General features: G+C 37.2%; 1 protein-coding gene across 1 annotated transcript in view; it reads left to right on the top strand.

The window, feature by feature from the left end:
* MCC (MCC regulator of WNT signaling pathway) overlaps window positions 1–22,533 on the top strand; it is a 184,528-nt gene that overhangs the window by 17,554 nt on the left and 144,441 nt on the right. The window contains exon 4 of the mRNA XM_063180405.1: window positions 11,884–12,095. Within this exon, the coding sequence (XP_063036475.1) occupies window positions 11,884–12,095 (212 nt within the window). The remainder of the gene's footprint in view (window positions 1–11,883; window positions 12,096–22,533) is intronic.

The raw sequence follows: 22,533 nt of genomic DNA, 5'->3' as shown, positions 1-22,533 counted from the left end.
CTGCTCCCATAGTAGGGCTTTGCTGATCAGTCACACCTGTCTTTATCTTGTAAGTGGTCAGCTTCATAGAAAGTAAAACTGGGCATGGGTTGATTTTGGTGGTTTGATCTATTAATTTACTTATTTACTAGCTTTTGAGGTATGGGATTAGCATGTTCTGTCTTATAGTCACTTTGCATGTGTTTTTGGCTAGTCATCTCAGAAATTCAAATTTTCCTTGTTTACTTTGTATCCTTGATGAACTCCTTATTGTTTTGCTTTATAAATAGACTGTACTATTCCCTTATCCTATCGTCTCAGCCTCCTTGGCTTTTCATTTTGGCTTCTCAGTACAGCAAATCTGTTTCATAGCTCTGTTTATCTTCCATCTCGTATTTTATAGCGTCATAGTAATATTTTGTTATAGAGGTAGTTAGTTGTTAGTGTTTCTTCTGTTTATACTTTTTTCATATATATTCTTGAATTGCAAAACTCTGTCGTTCCTATGCCCATTTCTCCCATCACTTTCTGTAGTGAAGTTTTTCTAAGCCTTGTGCTCAATTGATTTCCAGCCTGTGAATCTCTTACTGGAGCTGTCAGACAGTATTTCAAAACCAAGTTTGTGCCTTTTTTTTTTTCTTTAAGGATGTTGTGTGTTCCCTTTGCTCATGCAATTATCTTCTGTTGCCTGCTTTTTTGGTGTGGCCAGTCTTGTATTTTTCTGCAAAATAGAGATGCTGTTCTGCCCTCAGATGGTTATACAAAGCTTCCCTGTTTGCTGACCAGATTACTGGGCTTTAAAATCTTCTTTCTTAGACAAGCCAGCCAAGTAATTATGATTTGTAATAATCAGAGGTGACAGACATCTCTTAAACTTGACAAGAGAAAGGCCTACATAATAGTCTCAAAATTTATCCCATGAAGAATCTTACTAATTGCTGCCAAAATTATTCATAGATGAACTTCCAAATTCATTAGTGTATAGAAGTCAATCCCAACTACTTTTTTCCCCCTATTCCTCAGCTGCTGTTAGTTTTACAAGAATAATTTAATTAATTTTTGAAGTTGGTGAGTGAACCCATTTTCCCTTTCCTCTTTTTTCCACAAAAGTTAAGATCAGAAGATGTTTGAATTTCCTGCCTTGATATATTTTGCTCTGCTGATCAAGTGTGACTATCTTACTGCGCTGTACTTCTAGAGCTATGGGTAATTATGAGATTTGTCCTTGAATCTTGCAAGAATCTTAGAAAACATACCGAGATGCTCCCCCCTGAAAAAAAGGATGGGAGGAAATACTCAAGCTGAGCATTTAGGATGCAACTGATTTTTATTTGGTTGTAAGTGAAAACCACTGTGGCAGCACTGTTCAAGAAGTTCTACGTAGCTTTCTTTTCAAAGAGTCAAGGAAACAGTGCTGCAATACATTTCTGTGATATAAACACATCCTGCGGTATGAACATAATGGCAGCTGAGGAATTACACTTGCTGTCAAGCTTGAATTATGACCTGTGTCTTTCTGTGCCTTTCTGATGTTTCTGTGCCTTTCATGTCTTTGAGGGCTCATTTATATACTCAATAGCGATCAAAGAATTAATTATGTTATTATTGAGTCTTTGCTGTTGCTTTCTAAGTATTGCTTGAGACAAGATATATCATGTACAAATTCAAACATGAGCTTGGTCGATGTTCTTTTTTTGTGTTTTGTGTTAGCATTTTTTTTCTGGTCAAAACACTTTAATTAAACTTTATTTTCAAAGATAGTTTACAGATCTTTTTTTCAAGACTAATTTCTACATTGGGTATGAGCTGCTGATGATATTTAAAGCTGATATCATATATTGATGTGGGGCACATAAATGACAGCATTTCAAAACTCTTTTGACTGTTACTGAGTAGCAGGTGTCCTGATGATCTGAAACAAAGGAATCCAGCCTCTGACATGAATGTTTTTACACTGCAGGTTTGCATGTAATTGTGCAGAGATTACCAGTTAGGCAGCATTTTGTGCTGCCTTTTCTTGGAACTGTTCCAAATTCCTTTAAAAAAACAAAACAAAAAACCTTTGCTGTCTGTAAGTTTTGCTTTTCGTTATGCAGATAATAGCCTGGAAAAAAATTTGCAAGTAATTGCATCTAATCTACTGTTGAACTTCGTCTCATCCATCTGTTTTATGATTGATAAGATTTTTCAAATAATTTGGTCCATCTTTGCCCAACAAATGTTTACACCTGTGTTTCCAGATGGGATGCAGGAATGAGGAAATTGGTTGACTCTTTTAATCAAGGTACAGGACTCAGATTTATTAATAATCACTCATGTATGTCCTCAGTAAGCCAAGCCTGCATCCATATCTACCATCCTAAAGAGCAAATGAATGTATAGATTTAAATGTTTGATGTTTTATTCAAGTGCACAAAAAAGGAAGTTTTCTAAGTTACTAGAATTAGGCTTTTTGATACTTATTAATCAGTAATTCAAAGTTGTTATAATGTGTTGTCATTCTTATCCTACACTATTAATGTTAAAGCAGGAGCTTTAACAATAATTTGCAAGTAATAACCAGTTATTTTCAAATAAGTGAAATGGAATGTAAACTCTGTTAACATTCTTGAATTTTAAGTTACAATTTTAAGAAATTAATGAAATAACTTTTGAAAGTGTTGCTGGAATCTTGCAGTCACCAAATGTGACCTAACTCTTTAGTATATCGTTTCAGTAGGAAATGCAGGAAGAATGTCAGTTACTGATCAAATCTGTTACTGATCAAATCTGTCCAGCTATGGAGAGTGAGGGCTATGATAGGGTAGAGTAAATCTGTCTGAATAATGTAGTGAGTGATGGAGGTGGATTGCTTGGCACATGAAAACTTCAACGCAGCAGAACTACATCTCTAATATTTAAAGCAGGGAGTTGCCTGAACAGTTGTGGCTTGTGTTAGCCTTTTCAGTGTTGTATAGCTTTGTATGTCTTTTATAAAAGCTAGCATTAGAATTATCTGTATTATGCATTGTATAGATCTGTCAAGTTCTTTGCAAGGAGCAAATGGCCATTTTTTCCCCTTGATAAAAAATTGCCTATTTCTAGCACCAATTGACATGGCAGATGAACAAGAAATGGCACTATTTATTAGTAAATTCTTGGTTTCCTGTAACTGCATGTATTTATTGATCTCATTTCATATTCTAGATAAACAGTCATGAATATAAGAGTCCTTTACCAATTTTTGGCTGTAGGTTAGTACTTAGGAATTAATTCATAGCCAATTCCCCTTTCTTTACTGAAAATAAGTCCCCTGAAAACTTGCTATGATAATTTATTTGCATAGTGGATCAAGCATGAGAAATAATCAAAGGAATGGTAGGAACTCAGCCTTAAATTAAGCTTATGGGTAAATAGGAGAGGCAGACCAGTGGGACTGAAAAAATATTATTTTTGTTTTACATTAATTCCATGTTTTATCTTACTGCAAATAAATTGCTTTTGAGAAACTGATGCACTGATTACATTTATTTATGCTGTATTTAATTAAAAACTACAGAGCTCATATGGACACAAAGGCATGCTGCAGATTTTCTTGAAGTTTATAAGCAAAGTTTCACCCTTAGATATGTTTAACTAGAAAAGCTTTGAGTTTCTGCCAAATTTAAATGCATACAAACTTCTGTTAACTGTAAGTGGTTTAGTTTATTACATTTAAATAATCTTTTGATACCACTGTCTTTGTGCAAAGCAGCAGAATATAGGTAACTTTTCTTTTCTTTAATAAACAGAGAATTTAAGTTCCATGAGCATCCTTACAAATGAACCTGAATTTCTGGAGGTTTATAATTGACAGCTGATGAATCTTACTAAAATCATAATATATAGTATGCATTAAACACCAGGGAAACTTTACAGGATAGAAGTGATCCCTGCAGGGATTCCTGGTGTCTGATACAAAAGCAAACTGGGTTGAATCTTTCTTCTGGTTTGAATATTTGTAAAATGTAAGAACAGCTAATCTGTATTAGACAAGACTTTATTGTTAAATGATAATTCTGTCCCTTAGCACAGTGAGAAGAAAATTATTAGAGAAGATTGTAGAGTCTGAGTGATCATGTAACAATGCTTGCATATTAAATTTCAGTTCAGGGATTTAGAATTAGAGATAGTTGCACTGGCTCACACACACATGGCTTCACTCCCTCTACCCCTGTCTTGCCAGACTGAGCCTCTGAACACGTGCAAGTCTTTAGTGTTCACCATGGCCTGCCACCTGGAGTATCACATCTTGCCCTTCCATTGTATGAGGAACAAACTCTTCTTGCTTTCCTGAAGTTTCCTTCCTTCCATGCAGGGGTTTTTCCTCTCTCCCCCCCGCCCCCCCTCCCCCCATTGTATCCAGTCAAGGTTGAGCATTGCATTGTGCTACCTTCCCCAGTAGAAGCACTAGCAAGAGTCAGTCGCCTCTGTGCCTTCCATAAAAGTTACAGGAATTCAGTGTGTTTGACGCTTTGACACCAAATGCCCTTGAAATTACCATACACCTTAACATTTTGAGAGGAGAGTGGAAGGACAGGCAGCTGAGTAGGTAGAACTGGGGAAAGCTGCTGTTCCTGAGAGCTGCTGTTTCCCAGAGTCGATAGAAGGGCTGGCCCCGACTGGCTCTGCAGAGCGCCACAGGTCAGGCTTGTTCAGGGCACTGCTGATTGTGCTCCTGGTCAGCTCCAGTGGTAACACATGGAGCTGTGGTTTGTGCTTGCCACATGGTTTGGAACTGGATTACAACACCATTCCTCAGTTTTGTCCCAGTTTATGCTTTCCATGCAAACTGTGATCAGCTTGAGAAACTGAAAGGCTGCTGGGGTTTTCATAGAAATCATGCTTCATTTGGCACAAGATGAGCACTGTCACATATACTACACTTCAGCTTTTGTAAATCAAGGGCTGCCTCTCAGCACATTTCTGCTTTATCTCTCCTGACTTCTGTGATGTGATCTTCATATGCCTGCTTTCAATGTGGCTCTGACATACTAAGGTTCATGAAAAAGGAACAAAATGAAACTGACAGGCAACAAACTCTGGATTTGTTTGCTTGGATACATATGTATTTAAGTCAGATCTAAAGTGAGGTTGTCTTGAGTGGAAAGTGTTCAGGGAGGAAGCTGGTTATTCACCTATAAATTTCCAGGTAAGGAAAGACAACTTTTTTTAGAAGTACAATGCATATGGTACAAATACTGTACCTGAAAGGTAGGCTCAAATTCCTCTAGCTTCTGTATGACTTCAGGTTTTATGTACTCTTTTTCCTATATACTGTATACTTCCCTCTTTACTAGAGATCATTAATTTTCAGGGGGAAAAAAAGATTGTTTTCTGCCTTAATAGAAAATTCAAATTAAATTCTAGATTGAGTTCCTGAGTACAATGCAGTTGTTAGCCAGCATAGTTCTGGCAAAATTTAGTTAAGGTGCTTAAACAATACTGGGTACTAGCAGACCTTGGTTTCTAGAAGTCATGTCCTTGCTGAGGAGCTGTCCCCTCCTCTGTTTCTTATGTCTGAATAGAGCAAATGGTTATCTGGCCTCAAGGATAGTCTTGAATGATCTCAGAGTCAAGGACGGGTATATGAAGATGTTATCGATAGTGTACTTTTATTTTGTTTTCTATGTAACTATTTCCTATATGGCCAATGCCAGTCTGCTGGAAAGTACCGAAATCATGATAGTTTACATAGATACATTTCTCCAGTAACTGAAATAAATTTGAAGAAGGCAAATTGATGAAAATTCCACACACATTTGTTAATATATATGGTTTGGACTACTGATTTAACAAATCCAGTTTCTTCATCCAAAAGCTGTGTTGAGTGACTGGGAAATTATAGTGAGAGAAACTTCGTCTTTAACTAGTTATGTCTCTGTGTTTTACCTTCTCAAGGCTTTATGAATTACCTTGCCTACTTTATGGTTTTGCTCTTGGCAAGCTTATTCACTTATCTATCCTAATTTTCATGTAGCTGTTTGATTTATTTTTCTTAAGATTTGACATAGTTTTTGTAAGTGATAGAAATCTGCTTAGAAAAAAATGTCTGGGAATGTAAAAAATTAAAATCCAAAAGCCTAAAAAAAGAGATAGTGTTACTCTAGTAAGTAAGAGTGCTTCTTATGTTGCAGACTGTACCAATTTTTTTAATGTGCATTTAAGTTTTTCTGAAATTTATGCTATAATGATATCCTGTAGTGAGTTGGGTGGGCAGCACAAAATTGGAGAATTCCTGAATTTTGAATGTATCAGTGTTAGGGGTATTTCACCGAACCTGAAATACAGTTGAGGTTTTGTGATAATTTTGCAAAATATACCAGTAGAAAGTGCAAATGTGTGAACTTGTAGTTCAGGGACAAAAGGATGATGACGTGTGAGCTGACAGCAATCTTTTAAAGCAGAAATTATCAGTGTGGTTCAGTTTTCCTCTTAGATCTAATTTCATAAAAGAGATTTCTCCCATAAGTAAGTTATGTTAGTTATAGTCAGTGTAGGGTGTAGCTGTGGTTTCCTTCCCTTGGAGCTTGTTATCCTCACTCCCAAGACTAATGAGAAAAGGACTGAAATAACACAGCTTAACATTGTATGTTCTGTGCAGTGCTCATCAAAGCAGAAAAAAAGTATGGTAGGAGGAAAAAAATTTAGACAATGATCCTACAGACTTTGCCTTGAGATTCTGCATTTCCCGTAACTGCTTTGCCCACATCAATTATTTCCTTCTTGGTCATTGGACAAGTGTTGCAAAAAATTCTAATGTGAAGTGTCTCTAGGACTGAATGCTGCATTGGGAATACATTCCTTCCCTCCCTGAATTCTCCTAGCACTTTTAATGGATGTACAAATAGCTTTCTGTATTTAATAAACACTCTCACCCAGCTGTGCATGTGAGGACCAGTTACTATCATCATCATTCTGTTGCTGTGCCATTCATAGGTGTCATTCATATTGTTTTATCATCTGATGCAAAATAATAAATAAGTTTTAAAGAGTGATTCCTGTTAAATAGGAAACAGTTACATGAGTTGTCAGGCTACCAGCTGAAGCCAGAACCTTTGGCCTTTGATCCCTATATGGAAGTGTTTTGTAGAAAACAGTGGAAATAATTGTGATAAACTCCAAATATTACTATTATTTTCACTTTCCTAATCAGATTGGATTAGAATAAAGTTGATCCCTTTATGAGAACATAGCTTCTTTTCAGTCCTTTTGATTTACTATATTTGATGTGTTGCTTGAGCAATTGGAGCTTATGCAGTTCCTAAATTTTCTTTAAAGTTAATTTGGGTTTTGTTATGTTTCCGTCCGCTTGGGAGACTTGAATGTTCAAAGATTTACTCTCATTCTTCTTGAATGTCCAAAGATTTACTATCATTCTTCTCGGCTTCCTGAACAGCCTGCATTTTTTATAGCTAGACCTACTCCTCGAGGCTCTGACTTGACTAGCAAGTGCAAAATGACAGTTCTTTGTTAATTTTGTATATTTCCCCTTCATTCAGTGCTCTTGCCTCCAGAACTATTATTACTGAAGTTGGCAGCGAGCTCTGAAATGGCTAGCGCTTTTCCCTAATCTCCCTGTTGCCTTCACTGAATAATAATAATTCAATATTCCAACTCTTTGTGATAGGTTATCATAATTTAACTATTGAATGAAAGATGAGCAAAAAAAAAAAAAAACCCACCACTGAAAAATAGCCATTCTTTTGGTAATATAATGCATAAAATTTTAATTAGCTAAATGTCATGGCTACCTCATGGAAAACAGTAATCAGACTCCTCACTGTGTGAGGTGAATCTGTGTGACCAAGGAGCTGGTTGACTACTTAGGTTGTCAGCTGTCTTCATGTTCTCCATTCACAAGTCAGACTCATTTCAGAACTTGATGCAGAGCTAATTTTACAGTGCCTCACTTTTCCTGATACCCCAGGTCCTCTCAGAAACAAATACATCTTCAGTGTCCTACCATCCTGATGGTTTATCTTTTCTAGCTTGTGAGCAATGAAGGAACCACACAATGCTTGGTTCACCTGCATAGCCTGGTAAAATTAGCCTTTATCAAACCAAAAATTCTGGCTTGTATTTTTGGCAGGCATGTGTTTCTTTGCTGCAGAATACAAGCCACCTGGGCAGAAGGTTAACTGCTGGAACATAAGATGAAATGCCATTTTCTTTCAGATCAGAGTGGCAAGGTGGTTCCAGAACACAGACCAGAGAGCTTTGCAGGTCATAAAGGAAGATTTAGATAGCAGGAATTCTCAGTGCAGGTGGGCAGGGTACAGTATTCAGAGTGGTGTTTGTGAGCCAACTTGACTGTTTTAAACAGTTTTGGTACAATTCACAAACTGAAATTTTATGTAAATTTATATTATTATGGAATCTTTCGTGTGCCATCAAACTAAACTGTCCTTTGTTATTCTTTAATACTCTATATATTCATTCACTCCAGACAGTGTTGCTTTAACTTCCTTACTTTGGAATTATAGTGTTACTTATGTAATTTGAAAACAATTATGTGCTCTTACATTACTTGTCTAATACAAATATTGTGCAATGAATTTATTTATTTATTTATGGTTTTTTTTCTGTCTAATCTTTGTAGTAACATCAACTTCCCAGCATGCTTATTACCTGGGAATTTTCATGATAATTTTGTTTCACTTCATACAGGAATTTCATGCTTCTTGTTATTCTAAGTGTAGCTGAACAGGGAAAAGTTATGGTGGGATCTATGTTGTTCTGCAAAGACTAATCTGGAACACAGATTTATTACCTATAGGTCAGCTATCAGCCATCATGCCTAAGGTTTCCTTATTTTTTATTAGTATTATCAGAGGAGGAATTGTATGTTAATTACAGCAAGATACAAGAGTTGTCTGTTAATTCCTGGTTAAATTTTCAGTTACAAGTGAAATCTCAGTTTTGACTCCAGAGTTTCCCTGCAAAGCTGAGATTTGAGAGATGCATGATCCAGGACAGCATTTTAATAGCCAGAGTTCTGGAATCTGTTGGGAAAACAGTGGGCAAATTTAGGGACTTGCTGCCATGATCTAGTTGAACAGTTAGAACATCGGCTGGACTTGATGATCTTATAGGTCTCTTCCAGTCTTGAACTTCTGTGATTCTGTGACTAGGGTTAAGCCCAAAATAAAATAAAATACTGGAAATGCCTTCCAGTCATCTCCCCTTCCATTTTTAGTATGTATATTTTAAATTAGGAGTATTGACATGAACTTTTAAGAAAACTTGGGTTAAAGATACAGTCATAATGTAGTAATAAAACCCCAGTATTTCCTGATCCATCTATAACTGACAGGTGACTTCTGTGCCAGCTGAATGTTCAGTCTGATAGCAGATGGTGCAATCTGTGAAAGCCACTTGGGTCCTTCAGCAGAACTGCTGTTCTTAATTGCATGAACGTAGAAGCTCTTTTGCAGAGCAGTGGTTTTTGAGTAATAGAAATGTAGTGCATATTCTCTGTAGAAACATGTGCCATATTTAGCTCTGTGGAAAAATGTGTATCCATGTGATACAGCCAGTTCTCTTAATTCTGTGGCTCTGCTTGCCCAGAGAGGGTTGTTTCACCTGCTTTTGGCAGGCCTGGGAAGTGGCAGAACTGATCCTCTGCTGCCCTTGGATGCCTGAGACATTTCAGCGGCTTCAGGTCTGTGAGCTGCTGATTTTTTTGCTCTGTGGTGTACTGCAGCCACACGAGGGCAGAGAAACACAATGTTGCGCACAGCCACAGTGCCCTGCCTGCTCTATAAAATATTGCTGGTACTGGTATCTCAGTGCAAGTCTGTTGGAAAGACTGCCACGTGTAGCCAGATGAAGTACAGTGGTGCATGCTCTTGGTGTGAAAGTCATTGAAATAATCTTTAATCTCCTTCTACCAATCAAGATAATTATATTGGTATAAAATGTAAATATTATGGCTTATTTTCTATTTCGATGTTTCAAGACTAGAATATTTGCATTGCACAAAGACAGGGAAACCAACTCCAGGTTTACTAAGTCTGCTTTTCATCCATAACAGCTTTACAGGATCTTAGAGTATTGACCTGAAACAACAGATTAATTGCTGCCTTGTAGCCCTTCTGGCTGGTTTTCCACTTGTACTTTTGCATCTCAAACTTTGCTTGGCGAGGGGGAGACATTCTCCTAATAGTTCATTATGTAGTTTATTGGTTTTGCCTGGTAATGTACTGAGTAAGTAATAACCACTGATTAGTAAACACTTCCTTAGAATGCTGATTAATACTTGAGAGAGAAAACCAGCTCAAAAAAGGAAAAGCTTTTAAAATAATAGGATGGCCTTACAGGTAACTACTTATGGTTTGATGTTTGCGTATTCGATTTCGAGTTTTGATCTAGTCTGTAGCTCTGGATTCTATTCTGACTTTTGTATTAACCAGAGTGTATGCTTGGACAGTCATTTATTTGTTTTTAATCTTCATTACACTATAGATGAAATTTTACAGTACTGCCCAGGGTTATTAAATAACCTAGTGCCTACTCTGGATTGTTTTGCCATGGGAAATGGTTGAATCGAAAACTTAACAAAGTTTTAATAGGAGTGGGACATTTGTAAGGGAATCAGAAGCAGCCAGGGGTGAAATAGTTACTGACAAAACTAGAAATTTTTCTTCTACTTGTTTTATGGTTTAACCCCAGCTCTGTGCATAGGGAATTGGAAGGATTGTTCATGGAGAAACAGGAACCCTACAACTTCATGATACAGAAGCTTTCTCAAAGCATTATTGTTTGTCACTTGCCACCAGATCATATGCTTGCATTGATTTGTAATGAAACATCTTGTGATTGATATGTCTGGCACTTGAATTGAAACAAGTAATCCTGTGATAATAAAAAAGGCAGTGGTAACATAAAAACTATAACTATACAGCTAAAAGATACCTTATTTGTTGGCATTCAGTGAACAAAAAGTTAATGTTTTTCCTCTTTTGCTCTTTGATCTCTGCTGCTTTTCAATTTGATGTCAGGTACTCATTTCTCAGTCTTAGCTGTTCTAAACAACACTGGTTTTGCAGTGCACTAAATAACATATGCAAATGCTTTTAGTTTTCCTTCTGAATCTTGTAATTTATTAATTCACCTATGCACTGGAAATTTTACTCCTTTTTTTCCCTGATATTATCAGCACACAAAAGATGGGCAGTAATGGCAGTAGAGGTTTTGTTTCTTTTTCTTTCTGGAATGATGATCAGGGTTATTTCTATGTCAGCAGAGTGCCCTGGCAGCCAAAAGGGCTGGGTCCTGGGGTGTATCAGCATCATTAGACAGTCAAGGAAGGTGGTGGTCCTAATCTGCACTGTGTTGTAGCTGCTCCACCTTGACTACTGTGTGCATTTTTTGTAATTTCTCAGTACATGAAAGGCATCAAACTATGGGAGTCTGTACACAGGAGGGAGATCAAGATTGTGAAAGATCTCAAGGAGCAGCTGAGGTCACTGGATTTGCTCAGCTTGGAGAAGAGAATGCTGAGGGGTGACACCAGAGGTGCTGATTTCCTCTCTCTGGTGAGCAGTGACAGGACATGAGGAAAGGGAATGAAGCTGCATCATGGAAAGTTCAGACTGGATGTCAGGGAGAGGAATGATTGAAAGCCATTCATTTTGGAATGATGGCTGGTCACTGGAACAGGCTTCCCAGGGAGGTGGTCACAGCACTAAGCCTGGCAGAATTCAAGGACCACCTGGATGATCCTCTTACTCACATAGTTTAGGTTTAGGCAGTCCTGTGAGGACCAGAGAGTTGAACTCAGTGATCCTCATGGATGCCTTCCAACTTGAGAGATTCTGTATTTTTTTTGTACACAGAACTAGACATTCCATACTAGAATGTTTTTCCTTTTCTGCATTTTAGGTGCTGTATCAGGAGCCAGAGAAAGCTGGGAATATGATTCAGGAGCAAGAGACCTTCAGAGTCCGGACCTCCACAGTCATTTTATGCTACAAAAGGTGTTGGAGTATGGTAGAAATAATGTGACTCAACAGGCTGCTCTGCAAAGATTTCTAGCTCAGGCCTCAAATTTTAGCAACTCTGTTGGAGGAAGCTACTTAGAACTTGCCAACACTGTAAGTGCATTTTATATTTAAGTCTGCTTTTAAGTTTTGTTGGAAGATTGATGTTTAATTTGCTTTGGTTTTGTTTTTGAAGAAGCATATTTATTCCACTCTTAGAGCCCTTATTGAAGTAATTTTTACTTTATTTTTCAGAAAATCCATGTGATATTAGCAATAATTTTGCGTATAGTGTTTCCAAAGCTTCATAACCAAGTTGTGTCAAAAAATGTAGTAATCTGTGAGTGGTTGAACTGAAGTTCCTAACTGATACAATTTAACAGAAGATTTATTTACAAAAATGTCCTCCCAATTAATTTTTAATGTGTCAGATTGCTCAAAAGTGTTGTGCAGCAGAATTCTTCACATATTATTTCATTACTACCCACTAAATTATTTGGTACTTTCTTTAAGCCCTTGGTGTGCTTTTTTATTTCTACAGGCAAATACTATTCTCCATTTAAAAAAGCCCACATAACTGTGTGTGCTGGTTTTGACTGGAGAAAGACGAATTTTCTTCACAGTGACCAGTGTGGAACTGTAATTTGGGCAACACTTTTGGAGGAGTAAGACATTATTTTTTCCTTGTTCCACATTTGTATTGAGATCATGTTTGTGTTTTAATTTTAACCCAGGCATCTTATAAAAGACCACCTATTTTGTAATATGTTTCTGGTTTATGTTGCACAGAAACTTAGGTGGAGAAGTAAAAGATGCTAAAATGAAAAATTTCTAATTAAAAAAATTACTCTCCATTGCCATGCTGGACTTTGATGAAATAGACTCCTAGTTCATGATATCATAAGATAATTTAAGCTGTAAAGGAAACTTCAGGAGGTTATCTGGTCCAACATCCTACTCAAAATGGAAGTGATTGCTGACAACAGAGGAAAATCAATGTCTTCAAGCCACAGTATTTAAAAAGATAAAAAGTATCTTGACAATGCTCGCAAAAGCTTTCTTGTTTTATCCAAGTTTCTAAACATGAGCTGATACAGGGCCTGTTTCCATATGCAGAGTAAAAAAATCTAGATATTAAAAATTCCTTTAGAGGGAAAAGAATTTAAGAGAATTTATATTTTCTTAAAGGAATTGTGTTCTCATTTTTCTATGGAAGATAATAAGAGATCAGCTGTGGTTCAATTATGAGCTCACCCAGAAGCGTATGGGAGCAGAAAACAAGCAGGCACGCATGTATTATAAAGAGAATAATATGGGGGAATTGAGAAGTTATAGGCCATTTAGCAGCTCTGTTTGTATGTTCCATTTCTTGTGGGGAAATAAGAGCAATTTGAAGTGAGAGCAGAGGACATGTAGATTTGTAAAAGAATATAATATAACCCAATATAATACCTCCTTTAAGAGGAGATGGAAGAGAGACAATACACATCATGTTTCTCCAGTAAAACATCTGACCCTGCCTTAAGTGATGTTCACATCATCAAGGAAGAAACATAATTTAAATGTAACTACTAATGGTTGTACAGTGAGGATTCGGAGGTTTTGTGCTGTCACATATTTACAGAGATATGATACAAAGCTGCAGTGTGCAATGTTACCCAAGAATGCATGGTGTGGTGGTTCCTGCATTGCTATTATACATAGAAATCTAAAAGAAAAATGCAGGAAGCTTATAAAAAATACAGATTTCCAGGTTTCATGGCTTTCTGAGTCAGAGGAGGACATCAGGAAAGGTTTTTTTACCCCCAGGGTGGTTGAGCACTGGAAAGGCTTCCCTGAGCAGTGGTCACAGGACCAGCCGGACAGAGTTCAAGAAGTGTATGGACAATGCTCTTAGGCATATGGTGTGACTCTTGGAGTGTTTTGTGCAGGGCCGGGAATTGGACTCAATGATCCTGACTGGATCCCTGCCAACTCAAGATATTCTATGATTTGGTGATCTCTATATTCCTTCTATGCGTGTTGCCATGAAAGATGCCTGCTCTTTGTTTTAATCTGTTACACTTCTGCTTTAGAATATTTCTTCTATGCTTTTCAAAACCACAGTAGGGTCATCAGTCTCTCATTTATATGTAGACAAATACAATAACATCTTCATTTGACTCCCTCTGAGCACTGGTGTCATGGGTCATATGTAAATTTTTGCTTTGGCTTTATTAAACTGGAGAGAGAAAGGAGCAAGAGAAAATTGAGAGAATTATTTACTTTGCGTTTCAATATTTATTCATCTTTCCACAAAATTTAATACTAAGGGGCATGCTTACTGCAGTCTAAATTTAGGCTCCTCAAAGAGATAAACAAAGTCTTCACAGAGCTGAGATTTAATATAGGTTCTTCCTTCTCTGTCTTTTCCTCTAATCTTTTACTGTGCTGTGTTTGCCACAATGACAACTGGCTGTTCCCTAGCATTCATTCTCAGCTTTCCCATTCTTAAAAGTTGAAATCAGTTAATTAATCAAGTGTCAACTCCTGTTATTAATGTCCTAGTTTACTTTCTGGCAGGCCTTTTTTAGCCTCATTTTGATTTTAAACTGTGGAGTCAGGCTAAAGACATCCCCTGTGGTGATAACGTACTCCTACAGCATAGATTATATCCTCAGTCAAGACAGAGGGTCTACATACTGTCCTTAACATTTAGGTTTTCCATTTGCAAAAGCTAAATGAACATCAGTCCACTGTGCCTAGGAAAAAAAAAAATTTATAAGGGAATTTTTTTTAAGAATGCTTTTTTATAATTTTGGGAACATGCAGCTCTACAGCATTTTATGAAAACATAATGCCTGCTCTGAAGCATTATTCTTTATCACAGGAGTGATGCAATTTTTTAAACAGTGCTATTTGAAATTTAGCCATTTATACTCATTGCGTATGTCTCTATCATTGTTCATTTTGCATCATTTTGCTATAATTTGATTTATTAAACTGTGTTCAGATTCAGCTTTTGTTTTATCTGAATAATTCACCTGAATAATTTGTTTTACCTGAATAATTTATTCTGTAATCTTGATAATCTCTTTCAACATTTTCCAGATTTGCATTATTAAACTTAAATATTAAGAACTTGTTCCTCTTTATAGCTCTTCCCCTTGGTACCAACATTTAAGACTGAAATATTAAGCTTTCACATGACTTGTCACCACTTACTGATGATGTATCTATCTGTGCCAATAGGAGGAGTCCTTGTGTGTGTGTGTGTTTGGGAGTTGTAAATAATTTAAATCTTCATGGACAGAAAAGAATTCAAGCATTTAGAAGGATTTGTTGGTGCAGGTAGATGTTCGGAAGCAGCCATGGGATCTCAGTGTGCACCCTGCAGTGCCACAAGGAGAGAGAGAATTCTGATCCAGGAAATGCAGTATTGCTGTTCTATGAAAACATCACACAGGCAATATCTCAACATGACAGGCATATTTCACATTAAAATTCCACTGAAGTTTAATAAGCAGAGAAATAAGATTTGCTTCAGTACCCTTTTTTATTGTCCTTGCATGTGATTAGAATACACTTGATTTCTTTTTTAGCAGAATGTGTGGATATAAATGGTAATGCATGTATGTGTGCCTAATGCTGGTTTCTGTTGCCTAAGTGAGGTGTGCAGATGAATGTATTTATTGTCAGAAGTAACTTCATTTACATAAATAAAAACCCATTGGGTCTGTTTCATTTGCCACAATGATAAGACCTCTATTATTTTAGTTGGAAATACATCTCGTCTGCTGAAAAAAGTCTGTAAAATGTGACCCCAAGTATGTTGATACATGGTGTTTTTTAACTACCCTGGTCTGGTGAGATCCAGAGCACTGATTTTTCCATCCAAAGACACTCCTGCTATACTAGAACGTCTTTAACTGCACCTTCCTTGCCAGAGCTTTTTTATTTGGCAAAGATTTGATGACAATATGGTTGACTTACAGAGGGGAAGGGTACAGCTGTATTTTTGAGAGCAGAGTGTGGTAGAATTTCGTTATGACCACAGTTTAGGAGGCTGCATTGCTATTTCCTTCTCAATGCAGCCATGCCACATGGCTCCATTGAGGTTATTCTTAGTCAGAGAGAGAAGCTTATTTACAGAGTTGCCAGAATTACTTCCTGCAGCATCTCACTCTTCTGGCCAACCACAAAGTGTGCATAATCCTGCTTTTTATCTTGTGCAGGGCTGTCAATGCAAGATGGATGTGTCTGGGTGGGAGGGTGTTGGTGCAGACTGCTCCACCTGCAAAATCTGCACTTCTCATCTCAAGAGGAGCTAGTTTCTGGAATGTCTCCATCAAGGACAAACAGCAGACTAGTATAAAAATTTTCTTAATGCATCTTCTTGTAACTGCTCTGGTATATGCTCTTTCTTATCTCCCCCCTGTCTGATTTGCATGCGTCTGAACCTCATCTGGAGATACTAAAGGCATCACTGAGCTTGAGAATGGACTGTTAATTTGCATCTGTGTGACAAATTATGCTTTATGTACAGCAGAATTAAAGCAACTAAACTGGTTTAGTTCTAGCTATGGACTCTCTGTCAAATGCAGATACCATCTCTAGTGTGTGCACAGCCCAAAAGTTTGTAAAGTACAAAGTTAAACTGAAAATAAGTATAACAAATCAACATATAGTTGTGTTAGCATTAGTTTTTCAGCATTGTCACTACCAGATGAGAACTCAATGTCCTTGTTTTAGGAAGTGTCATGTTATCTGACAATAGATATTCCTACTGCAGTATCTCTTTATTAGTCAGACTCAGCGAATGTCTACTTTGCTAATTTTTCTTCCTGGAGAGCATTGAACTGCAAGTTATGACAGACAGAATGACTATTTTGAGAAGGCTATTCTTTTTAGTTGACATAGTTAATACTAAGCAGTAGTATTCTGAAAGTCACTATTACATTTTTCAGGAACACATGACTTTTCCTTTCCTACCTGGATCTGCTCCTTAATCAGGCAAACCTAATTTGCTGTGGTCTACTTATAGTAATAGCTCTCATGTATAAAAGAGCACACTTAATATTATCATTGTGTTTACATTTGTGTCAGGCTGTAGTGCTGTTTGTTCTGGATAATTGCTTCAAACAGTATCAATGCTCTGCTTCACCTGAGTCACAATAAGCATTTATGTGCTCTGAGGTACATGTAAATGTGAATTAAGTGATTTACATGTAAATTCCATACTGCTATCATATTATTGAGCATATAATAATTTCTTGTAATTCCTTAATGTTGTAAAATGTACTTAGTACTTTAGCAGGAGAATATCTCAGAGGTGCTTGGTATATGGCATATGTTCACATGTGATATTCTGTGATGAAATTCAAAGTACCGAATATCATCTCTTTGTCCGGACCTTTCTCCAGCACATCAGGCAATTTGCCAATACATCAAGTGTTCTGTTACTTCTTACTTTACCTCCTACCTTGACTGTTGGATAGCCAGCTGATATTTCTACTGTCGTTTGCTGTGTGACTATCAGGGCATGTGCCTACATAACCAACAATCTTTCATTACAAAGACTGAAATTCAGATTACTTGATGATAAAGGATGTCTGCTTGTTCATCTTATATATATAAGTTGTTATGTGGCACAAGTCAGTGTAATGTTAATGTGTTTAGAGGTTAAAAATCAAGCTGCTTAAAAACGTGGTATCATTCACCCTCCCAAAAAGATGTACACCTTGTCTGTATAGTGTGATTTTTTTTTTTTTAAGACTACATTTTGGGCTCATTTGTACTAAGCAAGTAAATGTAGGTTTTAAAATTGACTCCTTAAAACAGGAAGGATTATCTGGTTACTTAAGAGAGCCAAGATACTTGTGCAGGGGATGAGGGAAAAAGGGGTTCTTAGAGATTTGTGGTAGTCTAGGGATTCTCTTGCATCTCTCTTAAATATGAACCATTTTCTCTTTTGCTAATTTACAGGCATTAGATGTAAATTAAATGGTAATCCTGTGGAAATTCTTTTGGGAAATTATCTTTTAAGGGAAAGTAGCAAGAAGTCTGAAAACGGAATTGTACTGTGAGAAAGGGACTTCTGTGGTTGTTTTGTAGGCTACTTTTGTTTGGCGCTTTGCTGTTAATGAGAATCTACTTCAAAATTTCTCATTTAATTTCTGACGCTTTTATGATTTTGGAACTCATTAATATTGGTATGTCCTTTTCTGGCAAAGTTTGTCCCTTTTATCCCAACCCTTCTTTCCAAATCTACTCTGTTTTAAAATAATTTTATTTTTGCCTTAGTGTGGGAAGCTTTGCTCCTTCAGCTTCCCCACCCCTTCCCTTACAGTCAGGGAAATAGGCCCCAAAGCATCAGGTATCCCAGGCTCTCAAGGCCCTTCTTTTTGAATGGGACAAAGTAATGCCTTTCTAGCTCCTCTGCATGAGGCTAGTATGGATAGGAAATACTTATATTTTGTGTATTTTGAGAAATTTATCCAGTCCCTAGGCATTTTGTGGAATGTGTTGGAATTTGGTTGCTTGTGTAGCGATTGATTTTTCATGACTTACTGGCTGGGAACTCTGTCCCATGTTTGGGAACCAGTACATACAATAAACCACAGGAGTTGGATCTCTTCCTCTTCTCCCCTTGCAGCCATGCTTTCCCCATATTCTGTGTGCATCTACTGCAATTTCTTTTTCATGCCAATAAAAATCATTGCTATAAAAATATAACCTAATCATGCCTTCAGTTAGAACTGAAATGGAAAGGCCTGAAATAGGAGATTCTAATGGTGTGGACAGTTGAGCCTACTACAAAAGCTTTGTGCAGAGGGTAACCTTGCCTTCTGTGCATGTGCTTCCAAACCAAGCATCTTTTCCTTTCTGTCAGGCTAAAAATAGAATCCAAGAATTCCATTAAAGCAGGAACCGATTATTGGAATATAGATTCAGGAGGGTTGGCTTGTCCAAAAGCAGACACAAAGGCAGTTTTTTTTCTGACAGACTTTATGTTTAGGGATATGGGAAGCTGTTAGCTCTTTGATCTCAAGCCAACATTGTAATGGACCTTGTTTGTCTCAAGGAGGCGTCAGCTGTAATGGGATTATGCTTTTTGTTTATAGAGGCCTGGCTTCTATAGCCTTCTAAAATCATTGTCAGTTATTAGTTTTTCTCTTAAAATGGACATTCTGGATTAGGTCTGCCGGGACTCATCTGTTTTATATGAAATGTAGTTTTGCTGTCTTTTGGATTTCCAGCATTATAACAGAGATAGAGGTGAGAAAATGGCAAATTATATATATATATTAAAATTCTGTTACTATTTCCATCTGCAGACAATCATAGCACAGTGTGATGGGTGTCAGCACAGGTCACATTTGTTCAGGCAGACTATTAATAGATCTTTTTGACTGAGGCTTTTAATTGGATCTTTTGCATGACAGTCAAACCTTCTCTCTTACAAGCATATGATGAAGTTGAAGTGCAGAGAGTGATGGGTTTTGACCTAGTTTGGATGATGTGAAATGGCATGTGGCAATCAGGCACTGTAGGAAAGAGGGTCTTAGCAAGGGTAAGATGGTTTATGTAGATGTTTTGAAGGTTTCAAAACTTCTAATTTAACTTAGTTGCAAGGACTTTGAATTTTTCCCCCCCTCATTGCTCAGAAAATGCCCTTATGCATCCAGTTTTCTTTGCTGTTCTCAAGGAAGTTCTAGCTCTAGTTCAGGTGTTCAGATCCTTTTGCTTTTCCAAATTTATTTTTCCAGTTGTCTGAGACGAAGAGCAATTCACCTAGTACAACGGGCAGCATCGTTGCACTTAGCTATACAGACTATAGTGTTAGCATTATTATTATTAGCAGTGGCAAGCTGAGTCTGAGGGCCAGGGTTAGTCTGGTGGAGCAAGGACCCTCCTGGGTTCTGGTGTGCCAGAAGGATTACTGTGTACCTCTTGTCACAAGGTTTTCTTTTTCACCAGATTTTCTGCCAGCTCTCTGAATGTGAGCTGCTGACTTGAGTTTAAGTTGGCAATGCCAAGCTTCTGTGAATCCTCATTTTTTAAAAAGGTGGGGAGATGCCTTATTGCCCTTTTTCTTATACATACACTACACCCTTGTGTTCTGGTTACATGAAATACAGGATTTTGGTAATAAAGTAAAAATCTTAATTGCAGTGCACAGTTGAAAATGGACTCTCTTAAGTGCTTTTGCAATTCAGTGCTAGTTTAGTTATAATGGAGTAATCAGCTGTTGTCCTGCCAACACAGAGAGGCAAGGCAGAGTTCCCATAGAAACCTGTCAGTGGCACAGTAAAATTCATTAAGATGCTTCTGTCCCTTGGAATTATTTCTCTGCCACTGTCAGGCCTGGGACACTGACCTGAGGCAGTTCAAGATGCTGCCATTGTTAAAAAACCCCACTCGTCGTCATGTTGTGATGTTTTTAAAATGACTGTGTGGTCATCAGCACAACTGTTTTAGGGAACTATTTTGGTTCTAGCAGTGTGAGAATGGGAGGGGAGTGCTTATACACATGTGCTCTCTTGTGCTTACTGTTCTTACTTTATGTTAAAAACTGTTTCAGCATGATTGCTCCATTTTGGGCTAGAAATCCACATTATCACTTCTCATCTGAGAGACAGTTTATGATTGTAGCTGTGTTGCAGTGAATTAGTAAACTCCGCCTTTCTTCCTGATAGGAAGCAACCAAAGTAAACTTTGTTTTTTCAGGAAGGGCATTATCTGTCCTGTGAAGAGTTCATAATGAAATAAGTTCACCCCACTGAAATACTCAAGTGAGGTTCATGCCTTTAAGCCAAATAGCCATCTGTAATTTCATGAACTCAGGTTTGTATTCATTTACTGCCTTGAAACTGTAATTTTAGGAATGTGACTGGAGAAAAAGACATTGAATCTTTCTATTCTCTGATTTTTTAAGAGATTACAAATGCATGTTATTGTTTGAATCTAATTTTTACATAGACACTGATTTTCTGATACGCATTGTAGAAAAAGAGGGAAAAGTCTTTGTTTCTATAGCACCTACATGGGTGGTAGGTGTTTTTCATAATGAAAAAAGCCATCTTGTGCCAAGATTCTGAATTGTGAAGGCAGAACAAACAAGATTTTTTAAATATGAGACATGGAGTTGTTTATTTTACTTGGTTTAGTTGGTTGATAGAGCCTTATCTGAAAGTAAACACTAGAAACAGTAAGCAAATAATTTCTTAAAGTAAGGAACTATCCAGATGAGGCCTGAAAATAAAGATTTTAGTTCTGTAATCATCTGAAGTAAGTGTAAGTGGCTTGAGAAAAAGTCTTGGGATGTCGAATCAAATAAAACCATACAAGAAAGAGAGATCATAAATGCTGAAGCAGTGTTGCGTGCTGTCCCTTAAAATGTAAAATGGAGCTGACAGGTATGAAGGCTGAAGTAGACATGAGTGAGGCAGACGTAAGATGGCCTTGAAGGTTATGATGAGAAACTTAAATGTAGGAAAATGTAGAGGGAAAATGTCACTGGGGAGATTTAAATTGTATATGGGAAAGCATTTAGAAGGGGAAAAAAATAATTTTCTTTACCAGATCTATAGGTCGGGTTAGAACAGAGAGTTTGGATTTTATGTTTAGCTGTCCACAGAGAGAAAAAACCCACAAATACCAGATATTTAGAAAGAAAAATTCTAGCATTTATTGGCTAGTAGAGAGTTGAGAAGTGATCTGTAGACCAACTTCATAAGCAGCTACTAAACTATGCAGACACAAAATATTTCAAATTAATGAATGTAGATGAGGGCTGTAGGAATTCAGTTACAACAATCATAGAATAGATCTGGTTGAAAACTAGAGGGTTTGATTCACTAAAGTTTTTCGATACATTACTGCAGCTCATGTCATTGTTAAGGTAATTTTAGTTATAATTTCTGCTAAAAGAAAGAAAGCCAAACCTTTAAGTGGTCAGACAAGTTGACATTCTTGTAATTTAAGTGCTCATGCCAGCTAAAGTCTTGCAGGGCTTCAAGCAGAGATCTGTCAGATGCTTGCTTAGCATTTGTTCAAATTAGTTGGACTGAAGATATTACAAGTGGAACATTTCACTGGATCCAAATATACATAGGTAGATAAATAGATAGATGGATAGATATAGCTAAGTGTATGTACATGCATGTATGAGAGTATGTGTATGTGCACACTTGTTTGTGAAAGTATATACAGGATATTTACAAAGGTCACACACTGTACATACACAAATGGGTGAAATAAGTGTACATATGTGTGTGTGTGTGTGTGTATGCACATATAGTCAGAAACTATCCAACAGTTCATCTGTTAAACATTCAGAGATCTTGTCCACAGATGGTGAAATGGGATGCTTGGCTAGGTGGGGGATGAAGTGCCAAAGCACAGTTCTGATGTAATCCAGAGGCCAAGATCCATCCCCTTTCTTTGTGGGAACTCACATCATCATCGATCCATGGTTCAGAACACTCCAAGTGAGGGAGTTGAGTGTTCAGTGTGCTGGTGGTAATGAAAGTCAGAGTAGAGAGAAATCTTGGACTTAGGAAAAATAATT

This window comes from Melospiza melodia, chromosome Z (assembly GCF_035770615.1).
Source record: "Melospiza melodia melodia isolate bMelMel2 chromosome Z, bMelMel2.pri, whole genome shotgun sequence".
Lineage (NCBI taxonomy): Eukaryota > Metazoa > Chordata > Aves > Passeriformes > Passerellidae > Melospiza > Melospiza melodia.
The sequence above is the reverse complement of the archived record's forward strand: the minus strand, read 5'-3'. Positions and strand labels throughout refer to the sequence as shown.